This window comes from Gracilinanus agilis, chromosome 1 (assembly GCF_016433145.1).
Source record: "Gracilinanus agilis isolate LMUSP501 chromosome 1, AgileGrace, whole genome shotgun sequence".
Lineage (NCBI taxonomy): Eukaryota > Metazoa > Chordata > Mammalia > Didelphimorphia > Didelphidae > Gracilinanus > Gracilinanus agilis.
The window spans coordinates 125,120,415-125,136,666 of record NC_058130.1 but is presented as its reverse complement, the minus strand read 5'-3'; the positions used below and the strand labels follow the sequence as shown (position 1 = coordinate 125,136,666).

General features: G+C 37.1%; 1 protein-coding gene across 1 annotated transcript in view; it reads right to left on the bottom strand.

The window, feature by feature from the left end:
* Positions 1–16,004, bottom strand: part of ERMP1 (endoplasmic reticulum metallopeptidase 1) — a 53,730-nt gene extending 37,726 nt beyond the window's left edge. Inside the window, exons 1-4 of the mRNA XM_044657036.1 lie at positions 15,682–16,004; positions 13,907–14,208; positions 3,846–3,973; positions 2,259–2,364 (exon numbers count right to left, since the gene is read on the bottom strand). Of these exons, the coding sequence (XP_044512971.1) occupies positions 2,259–2,364; positions 3,846–3,973; positions 13,907–14,208; positions 15,682–16,004 (859 nt within the window). The remainder of the gene's footprint in view (positions 1–2,258; positions 2,365–3,845; positions 3,974–13,906; positions 14,209–15,681) is intronic.
* Positions 16,005–16,252: the final 248 nt, after the last annotated feature.

The window sequence follows — 16,252 nt, the reverse complement described above, 5'->3', positions numbered from 1 at the left end:
ACAATACACCGAAGTACAGGGGTTTAAAAAAAAAAAAAAACAAACAACAAAAAAAAAAACAGTACTTACCCTTTGACCCAACACTACCACTACTAGGTCTATATTCCAGAGAAAGATCAAAAAGAAAAGAAAGAATCTACTCATACAAAAATATTTATAGCAGCTTTTGTGTGTGTGTGTGTGGTGGCAAAAAATTGGAAATGGAGGAGATGTTCATCAACTGGGCACTGACTAGACAAGCTGTGGTATATGGTTGTAACAGAATACTATCATGCTATAAGAAATGATGAGCAGGATGATTTCAGAAAAACCTGAGAAACTTAAATGAACTGATGAAAAGTGAAGTAAGCAGAATCAGGAGAACATTATATAGACTAACAGTAATTCTGTATGACGGTCAACTGTGAAAGACTTAGTTATACAAAACAATGATCCAAGACAATTCCAAAGGAGTCATGAAGAAAAATGTTATCCACCTCCAGAGAAAGAACTGATGGAAAATAAATGCAGATACAAGCAAACTATTTTTTCACTTTATTTTCTTTGAGGGGCTTGAGGGGGTTTCTTTTGGATGTCTTCTTCTACAACATGACTATTATGAAAATATGTTTTGCATGATCATACATGAAAGCTATATCAAATTGTTCATCATCTCAGTGGTGAGGGGAAGAAAAGAGAAAATTTAAAACTCAAAATTTTAGAATACTAATGTTAAAAATTATTTTTATATGTAAGAAAAAATAAAATATTACTGAGTAGGAAAAAAAGTAAAAGTGACCTTTTTAATTAGGTCACTTTTTAAAAGTCTAGAGCAGTGATGGTGAACCTATGGCATGGGTGCCAAAGGTGACACGCAGAGTACTTTCTGTGGGCACACAGCCATCCTCCCCCCATGCCTGACCACATTTTTTTCAATATCCTCCGCCCCTCTGCCCAGCAGCCCAATGGGAATACACATGGGGTAAGGTGGGCAGCTCATGGGCAGGGCTGGATGGGAGCAGAGCACTTGAGCCACTCCTCTCCCCCTCTCTACACTCAATGAGGCCATTCCTCACTTCACCTGCTCCTCCCCCAGCAGCCCAATGGGAGTGCTTTCTCCCTCTTCTGTGTGGGGTAAGGGAAGGTGGGGAGCATAGCATACCCAGCATGGGGGGAGGAGGGGAGGGACGCTGGGTAGGGCATGCCTCTCAGGATGGGGGGGGGGGGGAGGGGGTGGAGCCTGGCACTCTGTCTTTAAAAAGTTCGCCATCACTGATCTACAGTTTGATATCCAGTCTACTGCACTAGTAATGTCAAGAGATGCAATGGAAAGATCTCAGCAAGTTGCATGATTCTACTGTGAAAGAATAAGGGATAATATTAACAGGCATTTCACAAAATGAGATAGCATAGATCAATTGTGATCTGTACAACTTGAGTACCTAACTTCAGTGAGACTGCAGACCCAATGAAGTATTAAAATGTGATTTTATCAATTTTTTAAAACTATACATTTCAGTTTTTGCAAAATTAAATAATCCTCATGTAATATAATTGACCCTAACTTTGTCTTCCTTTTTCTTTGCTTTTTTTTTAAACCCTCAAATTTCTATCTTAAAATCAATACACATATTAGTTCCAAGGCAAAGGGGTTGGTAAGGCCTAGGCAACAGGAGTTAAATGACAAGGTCGCACAGCTAGGAAGTATCTGAGGCCAAATTTGAACCCAGGACCTCCCTTCTCTACACCTGAAATCTCAAATCCACTCAGCTACCTGACACCTGACTGTCCTGTTTCAAAATTTCCAGAAATGTTAACTCTTTAGTCATAAGTCATTATAGAAACTGGTAATTTTTAACAAAATAAGGCAATATTATAATGTCTACTACACAGTTAAGAATTCTATAAGCCAGAATTATATTACTATGCTGGCATTAATCACAGAAAATTAAAGTCATAATATTAATGAACTGAAATCTAAAATAAAAGACTACTTAAATGTTATTGGTTTAACATACTTTTTACAAATATAGTCCCAAGCATGTTCAACTATAAAATTAAATTCCTAAATATTTAAGTAGATACCAATTTTTAAATTCATAACATTTTTATCATCTAAAACTTATGTACATGAGCTTCATAATCTTATTATAGCAATTACTTTCATGACATATCCTAAACATAATTTTCAAACTCTAAAGGAAAATATTCATTTTGGTATAAAGATTTAAGTTTAAAAGAAATAGTTTAACTAAAATGCAAAATGCCCAATTACATACCAGTTTGGAATACAAGCTCTTTTCCGCCAACACCTGCTGCTTCCAGGTTAATAAATGCACGAATCAAGTTAGCCCAGGGGTGCTGAGTAATGAAGCCATGGCTGGCCTTAATGAAAAGTAAAGGAAAAAAAAGTTATATAAAGTTCTAAACTAAAGCATCATCACATTTTATTCACTCTATGGAAAGAACTTTCCTGATGAATAGGAGATATAAAATACATTTTCTCAAAAGAAACAAATAAGAAAACACAAATGCTATCTGGGATTCTGGGTGCCAGAGTAGGAAAAAACACTAAATGATTAGCAATTATTAGTTCAAGGGTCTAGTCCAGACCCCATCAAGTCACCATAACTTGAAAGTCTGTTTTCTTATCTATGAAGTGGAAATATCCCATTGCCTTCCTCTCAAAATTATTGTAAGGATGTGATTCATACTTGACTCTGATCCTTAAATTTTGTGAAAGATAAATTGAGTGAAAGTATACCAGCAGCACAACTCATTCATCTCTTTATTCCTTACTTAATACTAGGAGCTACTACTCTCAATTTTCCACCCCTATCCAGGGAGAAATCACAATTAAAGTTATAAAGGAATAAATGACAAAATAAAGAAGTAGGGAGGTGCATATGTTTGAAGTATGGCTTTTTGGAGGACACTACTATCACAACTTGTCTGCAACCAAAACCATTACTTTTTTTTTTTTAATTCAGATACTAGAATAACTATCACCAGTGAGAAGTGGCAAAAATATTACACAACTCTTAAGATCAAGAGCTATAGGAAAACTATTGTCACAAACTTTATAATATATTTAATAATATATTTGTTCCTGAAAAGCAGTAAATAAGCACAGTTTCTAAAAATCAATCATAAAATCTTAATAGCTGAATGGGACCTTTTAAAAATCTATTCTGACCCCCTCATTTCAGACAGAGAAATTGAAACTGAGATAAAATTTTATTTTAAAATTAATACTTAAAAGGGGCAGCTGGGTAGCTCAGTAGATTGAGAGTCAGGCCTAGAGACAGGAGGTCCTGGGTTCAAATCTGACCTCAGACACTTCCCAGCTATGTGACCCTGGGCAAGTCACTTGACCCCCATTGCCTACCCTTGCCACTCTTCCACCTAGGAGCCAATACACAGAAGTTAAGGGTTTAAAAAAAAACAATAAAATCAATACTTAAAGAAACATTGCAATGATTTGTTTCTTAAATCATCTTCATATAATATGAAAGACTCCAACTCCCTCTTTCTGTTTTGGAAGTTTGCATTTTCATAAATTGTTTTTGTAAAAAAGAAGCAAATTTATTTTATTTTTAAACCCTTCTCTGGCCATCGCTGCCCTATACATATCTCCCTATAAAAATAAAAACACATGAGGGCTAAAACTTTCTCTTCTGTACTTGTATTACCAGTTCAACATAATAACCACTAATAAATGCTTTTTCATTCACCTATTCATTTATTCAAATGCTGCCAGAAAAAAGATAGAAACATTCCATTTATCTTTCACATATAATACAAATTTTTCTCTCTCAAATAACAGACATTTAATCAAGCCTAGTATTCAAAGCAGTGATAGCTACTTGTAAGACATTTTCTTCAGCGCCATTAAAGAGAAATATGACAGCATGTTGTAAAGCTTCTGATGATGTTGACATGACTCGTAAGATTTCAAGCATCACTGAACAGCTAACTGCATCATCACTGGCACCTTCACAAAAGAAATGAGAGATTAACAACATGAAATGCATTTCCAAATTGCTATTTTATAGCTTTCATAACTTGACCACCCCCCATGACTACAAATTAAGTTTAACTAATCATTTCTTTCATTATTTATTCTATAGTTCATTACATGTTGAAATACACTTTTAATTCCTTCCATTCCAAATGTCACTATCCAATTCAGGGTCTCCTTACCTAGATTAATAGATTCAAATCCATAACCATCACTCTCATTCTCTCCCCACTCCAACTAGCCTCGCCTGATACTACTTCCCTTCCATATTCTATATACATACAAATTTAACTTCTTCATATTTTCCTATTTTTAGAATGTTCTTTCCCCCATTCCTATTTCTGTTACAATTCTTATAACTTGAGGTTCAATTGATGGACTGAGTCTGCTACATGAATATGCCTGATTCCAGTCCATATATCCCTACTCCCAGTTTAAAGTGATCACTCCCTCCTCAGATCATTTATCAAATCACTTTGTACATCTTTGACACTTCTCTCCAGGAATTAGTATTAATTAGGCATCTTATCTCCTCCTACTACACTGTAAGTTCCCTAAGGGCACAGACTCCTCTTACTTTGAATCAAGGAGCTTTAAATGCCAAGAAAAGTACATTGTACACAGCAGAACCTTATTGTTTTGTTAAATCTGTGGGTGCTATATACTTTCCTATCAGATAACTCATAAAGATATAAGATTTAGAGCTAGCAAGGAAGAATTATTTAGGTCTAATGGTTCCCAACTTGTGAATCACAACCTTATTGTCAGGAATAGATTAAAATACCAGGCACTATCCTTGAGATTTCCATTTAGCTCCAACAAAACATAATTTTTTTTTTTTAAACCCTTGTACTTCAGTGTATTTTCTCATAGGTGGAAGAGTGGTAAGGGTGGGCAATGGGAGTCAAGTGACTTGCCCAGGGTCACACAGCTGGGAAGTGGCTGAGGCCGGGTTTGAACCTAGGACCTCCTGTCTCTAGGCCTGGCTCTCACTCCACTGAGCTACCCAGCTGCCCCCAAAACATAATTTTTAAATGTTACTGAATTCATAGTGGCTTTTCATCATTATATGTTTTCTCCATCAACAAATGCGAATGTTACAACTACTGTCAGGTGGGAGACCAAGTTTGTGTTTTTTTAATAAAAACCCTTACCTTCCATCTTAGAATCAATACTACGTACCGGTTCCAAGGCAAAAGAGCAGTAAGGATTGGGAATTGGGGGCAAGTTAAGTGACATGCCCAAGGTCAAAAAATCTAGCAAGTCTAAGGACATATTTGAATAAAGGAAGATGAGTTTTCCTGACTTCAGGCCCAGCAATCTATCTACTCTGTGACTTTCTTTCCTGATGCCATTATTAGCAGACCCAGGGGAGAAGGCAGGGGGAGAACAAGATTTCTTAGAAAGCAAATGTTATATGTGATATGTCTAGCTATATCTAGAGATGACTGATATAAAAACAAAAAGTATTAATATCATTTTTTAAAGAAAATGCTGTCACTAACTGAAAAGCCCCCCCCCCCAAAAAAACACATCAGAATCAGGTTACAGATAACTGAAATGTGGTTTTTCTAAACACACTAGCTTATAGTGATTTACATAATGATTTTTTAAAAATCTTTAATTTAGAGTAATAGTAATCTTTTACATAGACAGGCTCACAAAGCTAAGCTACCTAGCTACTCTCAGTAATACAATGATCCAAGATAATTCTGAAGGACTTATGATGAAAAATGCTATTCATTCTCCAGAGAAAGAAGTAATAGTCTGAATGAAGATCTAAGCATACTTTTTCATTTTCTTTATTTTGCTTGTTTTTTGTTATTACCTATGTTTTCTTTTGAAAAATGGCTAATATGGATATTTTTACGACTGAACATGTAAATTGGTATCAAATTGCTTGCCTTCTCAAGGAGAGGGGAGGGATAAGAGGTAATGAGAATTTTAAACTCAAAAAAATTTTTTAAAGATGCTAAAAATTATATTTACATGAAATTGAAAAAATAAAACTTTTGTTAAAAAAAGCTAAGTAATAATACATTTCTCAAACTACAGACTGTGATACTAATGAGATTTGAGGGTAAAGCTCTACAGTATGAGAGGTAAAGAGTATTTGGAATGACTAATTCATGTTGGAGGCCAGGAATTCTACAGGGAAGGACCATAAAACTGAAAACAACTCAAGGGGTAGCTCAGAAGAAGGCTAATGGGCCATGTGCACCAAGGTGAATTAGCCTTAAAGGAAAGAGAATTGGAATGGACCTTAAGGACCATCTAGTCTAATACCACCATATGTCCATTCCCCATCCTACCTTTTAAAGATAAGAAACAGACCTAAACATGTGAAATGATTTACCCTGGGGAAAACTTAGAGTTAACAAATAAGCAAGAAAATCCATATTCAACTAAGTTATCCAGTGACAAATCCAAGGCTCATTTCACAATACATTCAGTCTATCAATGTTGGTTAAATGAACAAACTCGAACCAGACAGATTATTATTTGATAAACTCAGCTGCTTCCACAAAGCTCCTCTCTCTGAACCTGCTCAGTATTCTCTAGTGAAGGCTGTCCTAACTTCTATCGCTTCTGCCACTATCATTCACCACTACCACCTTTGAAGCTTCCTCCAAAGATTTTTAGTGTTCATTATGATAGAGGTAATTTTGACAGTGAAGAGTAGATACTATCTTTGTCAAGGAAGGTTATTTGGGAAGGAACTGGTGAAATGAAAAAATCTGATGACTCAATCTAAAGCACAGTATACTGATGAAATAGTTAACTATAGAAGTAGAAAGGATTTTGCATTATCAGCAGAATCAAATATTAAGTTTAAATATTTTCAAGAAAATAATAGGATCCTTCCCCACCCCCAACCATTTCAAGGGGGGAGGGGCATTGATGGAAGATGTTATATCATAATAAAATATATCAATTTTTATAAGTTAGTATATTTAATTAAGCTAGCTATGAATTGCCTGCCAATGACAGTTTGACTTCACTTCAACATGACTATAAAATGAGCCTAACTATAAGATTTAAATGAGGCTTTAGCTTTTTAAGCACTATAAAAATATAAACAACTATAATAACAGAGAATTCTATATACATCTCAAATTAGTAAAAGCTGCTAACATCTACCTAAGGTACCAATTTTAACTGTTAAAATACAAGCTACAGCTTTGGGGTCAATAGCGACAACACAAGAATTATTAAGCCATACTTGCTCCAGTAATAATGGCACATTATAGCAACAGAGTACAAGATGTTGATAAAGCATTCCTGGATTGGATTATAACTAAATTAAGCTAAAAGCAAAATGAAAGAATTATCTTATTCATATGTATAACTTTCATAAAAACCTGAAGCACTAGATAAGTGATAACAAAAGATAAACTCAAATTTTGTTAGATTGTTCTGAGTGATATTTTACAATTATAAAAAAAAGCATTTATAAGGATGAGAAAAAAAGAAAATTTAGAAGTTATTCATTGTGAAGTTATACCTAAAAGTATAAAGGATAGATTTTTAAAAATAAAACTTCAATTGTTTCCTTTTTATACCCACAATTCCAATATCTTTGAATATAGCCCAAGACAGCTCAAATACCTTTTCAAGACACAAGAGAAAACTCAAGATAGGATAGAGGCAGTATGGCATGTTGGAAAGAGGTCCAGCCACGGAGTTGATAAAAGCAGGGTTCCATTTCTATCTGACATACACTGGCTTTGGGAACACTGGCAAGTCTCTAACACTATCAGTGCCCCAGGCAACTCTTTAAAGACTTTATGATATAGCTGATTTGCTGATCTGCAGTGTAGAGTTTCCATACAGAGAACTGAGAGTTAAGGGACAGAGAGACTGAAAGCTAGGTACTCACTTTTCCTTTAAGTCTAAATTTGTAGTACTCCCACAAATGCCTTTATATCAATGGCTAGAACCACAAGGCAGGTATAGATGGGCTGCTTTCTGTAAGTAATGTTATTTTTAGTAGGTTATCAGTTCACAGGTTTTAGATTATACATTGAGAATCATTTTAGAAATACATACCAGTACTATAAACTAAGGCAGCTAGATGGTGCCATGGATTGAAAAGACAGGAAGGCCTGAGTGCTAGTGTGACTCAGATACCAGTAGTTGTGTGACCCTGGGCAAGTCACTTAACCTCTATTTGCCTCAGTTCCTCATCTGTAAAATGAGGACACATTTGGAGAAGGCAATGGCAAACCACTCTAGTATCTTTGCCAATAAAACTTCATGGATTTGGGGTCACAGAGTGTTGGACACAACTGAACAACCATATCAACCAGGTCTTTTCTACCTAAAATCTCTATATTACGAATGTATATTAAGTATTATGCTGATATAATTTTTGGAGATGAGCTATTTTGGAGAATTTGTGACATTCGCCTTTGAAATTTATGAGTACTGAAAGTTAAGTTATTGATTCCTTCGAGTCTTCCACATAGGCAAAGATTTTTCCTGAATACAGTACTAGATAAAGCAAGGCACAAAGACACTCCTATTTAAATTATTATAAAGTTGACCAGACCTGTGAAGTTGGAGTAGGACAGATTCCAATAACAGCAATGTAATTACCTGCATGACTCTAAATAATTCACCTAACTCCCTAGGGTGGTTTCTTCATCTGAGGAAATGAAAGGGTAGACTAAATGATACCTAACTCATTCAATGGTTCTATAATGAAGATCTATTTGAAACAGTTATATAATAAAAACCCAAAATATTAAAATTAAAGGAATAAGAACTAACAACAAAAAGGCTAAAATAAAGTAATTTCACTTGAAGGTGGCATAACTAGGTGCAGAATGTCCAAAATACCCCACAAAATTTAGAAGAATAAATTTAATAACTCAGTAAAGATACAAGAGGAGCCAAAAAAAAATGACATAATGTTTTTATATATCACTTAACAAAAATCAGGAAAAATTAAATTGAAATGCCATTTAGTTCATCGGGGGAGTGGGGGGAGAATCAAACAAGTATTTGGGCATTAACCTACCAAAACATGCATGAAACCTATATAAAAATAACTTTAAAAGTTTTGATAGCAATTCTAAAAGAACATCTGAGATGAAAATTTATCCCTGCCATGGTTTTAGAAAATAAATAATATTTCAAAACTTCTCAAAATAGTTTATAGATTCATGAGGGCAGCTAGGTGGCTCAGTGGATTGAGAGTCAAGCCTAGAGACAGGAGATCCTAGGTTCAAATCTGGCCTCACATTTCCCAGCTGTGTGACCCTAGACAAGTCACCTAACCCCCATTGCCTAGCCCTTACCACTCTTCTGCCTTGGAAACAATACACAATATATGACTCCAAGATGGAAGATAAGGGTTCAAAAAAAAAAGAAGCTTATAGATGCAATACAATACCAATGGGCACTATAGAATTACATTAGGTAATAACATTTCTTTGGAAAACAAAAAAAGTATATCAAGGAAAACTATTAAAAAATTTAAAAGGTACTTACTTTGCCAGATTTTTTTTTTTTAATTTTTATTTTAACATTTTTTTTAAACCCTTGTACTTCGGTGTATTGTCTCATAGGTGGAAGATTGGTAAGGGTGGGCAATGGGGGTCAAGTGACTTGCCCAGGGTCACACAGCTGGGAAGTGGCTGAGGCCGGGTTTGAACCTAGGACCTCCTGTCTCTAGGCCTGACTCTCACTCCACTGAGCTACCCAGCTGCCCTTTGCCAGATTTTTTAATGGTAATTTTATAACTACCTAGTGTTGATTTTTTTAGATAGAATAAAAGGGAAAACTTAGAAATAGAATTAAATGTATAAAAAGAGACTGGACTCATGATTTCACTGATAAAGGAAACTTCCAAATGAGAAAGCTTTCTGTATCTGTGCAGCTTAATTTTGAAAGTTGACTGGTGCACCAAGAGGTTAAGAAACGTACAACGTATAGCCATGTGTCTGGCAGAGGCAGGCCTTGAACCCAGCCAGATTAAAAATATAACTAAATATTTAACAAAATACAGTAAGAGGGGCAGCTAGGTGGCTCAGTGGATTGAGAGTCAGGCCCAGAGATGGGAGGTCCTGGGTTCAAATTATGGACTGAGACACTTCCTAGCTGTATGACCCTGGGTAAGTCACTTAACCTCCATTGTCTAGCCTTTACCACTCTTCTCCCTTAGAACCAAAACACAGTATTGATTCTAAGATAGAAGGTAAGGATTAAAAAAAAAAAAGACTCTATCCTGAGGACCTGTCCAGAACCAAATCCTAGTTCCTTACCTAAAAAGGCAATCATCAATTCATTAATTAAAAAAAAAAATGCAGTATGGCCCCAATTTGACTGTGGGGGATACCTTCCAAAACCTCCTGCACCTCAGAGAGAAATAAAATACCTGCTGAGCCTATAAATATGTGCTTTTCTCTAGTTCCTGCCCCTCCACTTAGTGCTCTGCTACCTCCCAAACCATTCCTACCAAAAAGAAAAAAAGAAAAGAAACATAATGAAAGTGGAAAAAAGTGAAAGTGAAAGCAAAAAGACTTCTGGCACTTCCCCCATAAGAGTCCCACAGTAAATAAAAATAGTATAGAACCGTTTAATGTTAATATGTGGTCAATATGTGGCCAGCAAGGATCCTTGTGTATGATTTAGTGGGCTCCCATTTCTGAGTTTGACACCATTGCACTACAATATTCTCGCCTTGCCCAACTATAAGGCTACAGAAACACTGGGAGAAATACTGATTCAATAAAAATTGTCAGGAAAATTATATAGCCATATAGCAAACGATGACGTGAGACTCAAACCTCACCACATATTCTATGTATGTCATATTACGAGTCAAATTAAATCAGTATTGTAAATCTGTTTTAAACTTATAAAAATTGCTACAGAGTGGAAGAAATCATTAAATATAAAATTCATAGATCTGAGTAAATAAAAATAACTAGATTTGCAAAATGAAAAGCAATTCATCCAAAATAGAAAAGCAAATGGGGTATCTGCGGTAAATATTTCTGATAAAAAATATGAAATGAATGAGGGAATGTTAGATTTATATAAGAGTAATACCAAATCACTAATGAAAATAAATAGTAGGAGGAGGTAGACAAATTGTTAACATCATTGTAAAATATATATAATGTATGTATATGTATGTGTGTGTGTGTGTAGATATATATAAAATCCTCTGAGAAGTGAAAATTAAAACTCTGAGATATAACTTGATACCTAAAATAGCAAAGATAAGTAAAACTGATCCACTCCAATGTTGGCAGGGCTACATGGAAACAGGTCTATTATACATTCTGGTAAAGCTGTAAAATGGTACATTTTTTTATGAATCAATCAGACAACATACAATAAAAGTTACCCAAAATGATCACACCCTTTGACCAAGGGTTCTCATTTGTGGGCCTACATTCTAGAAATGTTATTAAGAGTTTGGAAAAAACAGCTTATCTGCACAAAGTCAGAGATGTTCATTTGTAGTAACATAGAATGAGAAATAATCTATATAGTCTGTAACTGAGGAATGACTAAATGAAAGTAAAGAAACATTATTGTGCCATAGAATTGACAATTAACTGATTACTTAATTTAGTAACATAAGATACAAAAATAGGCATATATAAAAACTTGGCAAGACTTCTACAAAGTGATGCAGAGGGGAGAAAAAAGGATAATTAAAAGGATAATTAAAAGGGGAGAAAAAAGGATAAACACATCATCTTATTTAAAAAGGACAATAGGAGCAAAAAATTTTAAGTACTTAGACAAAGGGAAATCAGACAGAGATACATAGGAAAGAAATTGTGACATAATTTTGTGAATTTTTTAAATCAAAATAAAAGTGAATTTTATTATTACTTATTTTTATGAATTTTATGAATTATTAGACATTTTGTTCTTTTTTGATTGTTAATATTTGCTGAGCTTGTTTTTAAGCATATAATTTTTCAAAATATTTATATAAATAGTAGGGTTTCAATACAGATATTCACATCAAATTTTAGTCTTTAATTAAACCTAGTTACAAAATAGGCACCATTATATATACTATATATATAATTTTTTCCCCCTTTTGCAGGAGAAGGGGGAGAATTAGCTTTCTGATGCTACAAGTAAATATAACATGCTTTGTACCAACCATTCAGGAAATCAAGAATTTTAAGAGCGTACCAAAGACTGCTTTCAAATAGAGACAGAGAGGGACTTACATGCTCCAAGTCTGTTTCTACTTTGGTAAAGTGAGGAGATTGGGTGTGATGATTCTGGGATGCTTTCTAGTTTTAAAATACCATCAATTTTTTTTTTGGTGATATCTTTATTTTTTTTTTTAAACCCTTGTACTTCGGTGTATTGTCTCATAGGTGGAAGATTGGTAAGGGTGGGCAATGGGGGTCAAGTGACCTGCCCAGGGTCACACAGCTGGGAAGTGGCTGAGGCCGGGTTTGAACCTAGGACCTCCCGTCTCTAGGCCTGACTGTCACTCCACTGAGCTACCCAGCTGCCCCATCTTTATTTTTTTAAAATACATCAACATTTACTTTCTAGTTAATCACTGTTCACTTCTTTACACATCACATAACTTTTACTTCTCAGGCTACTCTTATTAAGGTTGTTAGACCCAAGGAATGTAAAATCAGCTTTTATTATTATTATATCAAAGCATTTTCTGTGCAAGAATTAGTAATTTGGCACTTAAAACAGCACAGTACACCTAAGTGGAGGTCAATGGAAACATGCCAAGTAAAATCACAGCTGATAGAGCATAGTTCTGAAATAAAAAAGGGCATTCAATGTCTCACAACACCAATGAACAAGCAAAGGGCCTGCTATAGCTATCAATGAAAAAGAAGGTACACTTATCATGTGTCTGGTGTGCTGTCAAAGAGAAAGTCCTCCGTTAATTCACAACTTTCTAAATCTCAAATCCTCTATTAACAACAAATACAGAGAAAATATAAATTGATGTCACTTAAAGGACATTAGCAAGAAAGACAACTTATTGCTCGACAGATTGCTAATGTTATCAAAATAAGAAAATCTGCGCTAGAGAGTAGCAGTATAAGTCTATAATCTTTGCTACTGCCTGGCATATCACTAAATATTAGAAATTCTGAACTACAATAAGGCTAAAGCAGAATGGGTAAATACACTGAGAATGGGACTAACATAGTAAGTCTCTGGGACTAGGTGGTTACAAGGCTGCCTAAGAATGGGCAGAGTGGAGGTATAAAAAATGCAGGTTAAAACTTCTGTATTATGGGGCAACTAGGTAGCTCAGTGAATAAGCCTAGAGCCAGAAGGTCCTGGGTTCAAATTTGGCCTCAGATATCTCCTAGCTATGTGACCCTGGGCAAGTCACTTAACCCCAACTGCCTAGCCCTCATTGCTCTTCTGCCTTGGAACTAATCCTTAGTATTGATAGAGGGAACTTAAAAGGTTAAAAAAAAACAAAACCATTTCTGTATCAGTTAGCACTGGGATTAACCCCAAAAGTGGCTGATGCACTTCTAGCCAGGGAGGGATAGGGAGACTGCCTTACCATCACCTCCCTAATTCCTGTTTCCCCTCTCCCCCCTACCAGCCCCAACCCAGCAAGAAAGAAAATAAGACTATCCATAAAATGGTAAGTTGTTACCACACAAACTCGGTTTAGAGCAAAGGTTTTTCCCTTTTTTGGTATGTTATGGATCCCATCCGCCCCTTTAGCAGCCTAGTGAAACATACATTATTCTTCTCAGAATTGAAGGGAATGCTCAATGTCATATAAATGTCAGTGAAAATAAATATGCATTACTTTGTCATACAAATTCACAGAACCCTAAAATCTACCCATAGACTCCAAGTTCAGAATCCCTGTTTAGACAAGTCATTCTCTAGCTACTTTAAAATTATAAAATATAAGCATACCTGGAGAATTTGCAACTGAGTCAAAATGACAATTGGATAGTACTGCATGCTGTGCTCCATTTCTAGGTTCCAGCTTTACTACCACATTGGTTATGTTATCATAGTAGCTAGTAAATCCTCCTAAGAAGTCAATGCTGAAGGAGCCTGTTGGATGTTGCACATCTACTGAAATCTTGTGAATGCTGTTGCTTTCAGCTCTGATCAATTTAATCTGTTCCAAGAGGTAGTTAACTGTGAGAACTTCATTTTCTAGGCTTCCTGTAGTTCTGGGACCAATGGAAGTTATATGTTCAAGGTAATTCCTACAAGAAACCAAAAAAGAGCAAAATGATAAAAGATTTGCTAAGCTAAAACCACCACAATACTATAAAATAAGCTACATTTACCTACATAGCTTAAATAACGCTTAAATAGCACTACTAAGGGGTCATGACTACTTCAAATATATTTTGAAATAATGTAAAAATTCCTATTAACTTTTTCATTTCATCACTTTGATACAAGGATTTGGAATCTAAAAAAATTCTTTTCACAAAATCCAACACAAGTACTTATTTACAGTACTAACAAATCAAGCCACCAAAAGTAATAAAAAAAGTGTGTCCAAAAGTCATGCCTATTAAGAGCCAGATAGTGTGGCACAATATAACTTCTTTACACAGAGGGTGACTGGTTCACAGTTATAAGTCAGAATGACCTCCTCCTTCATGCACACAAATAACCACCCTACAGATAAAGTTGTATTTGGGCCAAAACTAAACCCATTCAAAAAGATAACTGGCTAAATTATAACCCCTTTGCAAAAAATTCTGATAGAGAAAGTATTTAAAAAACAAGCTTTCTCTGTTTGGTATCCAAAGTCAACTTTAAGTATTATGTCTAGCGAAATATTTTTCACTTATGATTTTCCATCTCAAAATTAGCCCAAAAATTGATTTTGTAAAAAAAGACTACAAAACAAATCTACAGTCTGACAAGGTTGTAACTTTCACTTGCATGTAAGTAAAAGCAACTCCAAAAAAGATAAAGGTGAATGAAAGTCTGAGAAATAGAAATGACCTCTATCTCCAATTAGATAATCATTTAGTACAGGGGAAGAAAGTGAAGCTCCGCGGTGCAAGGATACGCCCAGAGTTACACAGGTAGTAAAAACAATCAGTCCTACAAGTCCGGTGGTCAAAGGCTCAAGTCAACCAAGCATTTATTAAGCGACTGCTATGTGCCATGGCCTGTGCTCAGCAAGGGGTTCACAATCCCATCTGGGCGACAACAAGGACACAACTAAGTATCCATCCCACCCCCACGTGCCGATTTTTCATTTGGAGCAATCAGTCTTGCAGGAGAGTAGAGGATGCAAAAGACACCATTTTAGACCGTGAGCTTTCTTTCCATCACCAGCTCTCAGCACAGTGCCGGGTAGGCGGGTAGTAAGTACTTAGTAAATGTTCTTTGGTGTGTCTTGCCTTGGAAAAGGGAGACCTTGAAGAACTGAGCCAAAAAGGGACTTAGAGCCCATCTAGTCCAACCCCATTCAATTTGCGGAGGCAGCCTGAGCCCAAGGCGGTTAAATGACTTGCCCAAGGTCACCGAAACAGGAAGCACAACCAGGATCCGAACCCAGGTCTCCTTCGCTTCCAGATCCCGCTCCTAGTTCCACTGCAAGTAGAGCAGGCTAATGCAAACAGCAAGTGTTTAATAAATGCCTGTTCTATGCAGGGCAGCGCATTACGTTGTGTGCACGTGAGGGGAGGAAAGGGGTCCGAAGCCGCACCTACCGGGCTCGGAGCGCGCTGAACTCCGGGCGGGGCCCCGAGACGGCAGGCAGCACGAGCTGCCGCAGGGAAAGCTGCACGAGCAGCCGGAGCCCGAGCAGGTAGAACAGGAGCGCGAGCGCGGCGCGCGCCTCCGACACCCCGGACTCCGCGACCCGGCCGTCACCGCTGCTCCGCCTTCGCGTCCAGTCGTGGGCGCTCGTCCCGAGGAGCGGCCCCTGCTCCGAGGCCTCCGGCTCCTTCTGCCCCGGGGCAACCGAGTTCCCCCGGCGTTCCCCACTGACACGGAGCCGCCTCACGGCTGCCGACTGCGAGCCCCAGTCCATGGCCGCGAGCCCGCCAGCCCCGAGCCCCCACTGACCCAACTGCCACTGCCCGCCAGCTCGCCCCGGCAGCCGAGGGCAGCGCCTCCTGAGGAGCGGACGGAAACTGCACTGGGACAAACTTGTGCTGATTGGTCCTCTCTCGCGGGCCGCCCTGAGCCCTCCTCCTTGGCTGGTGGAGGCCCTGGGGTGGGGCGGGGCGTGCGTACCTGGGTGTGTGTTGGGATGCCCACTCAGGTGGACTGCAGAAA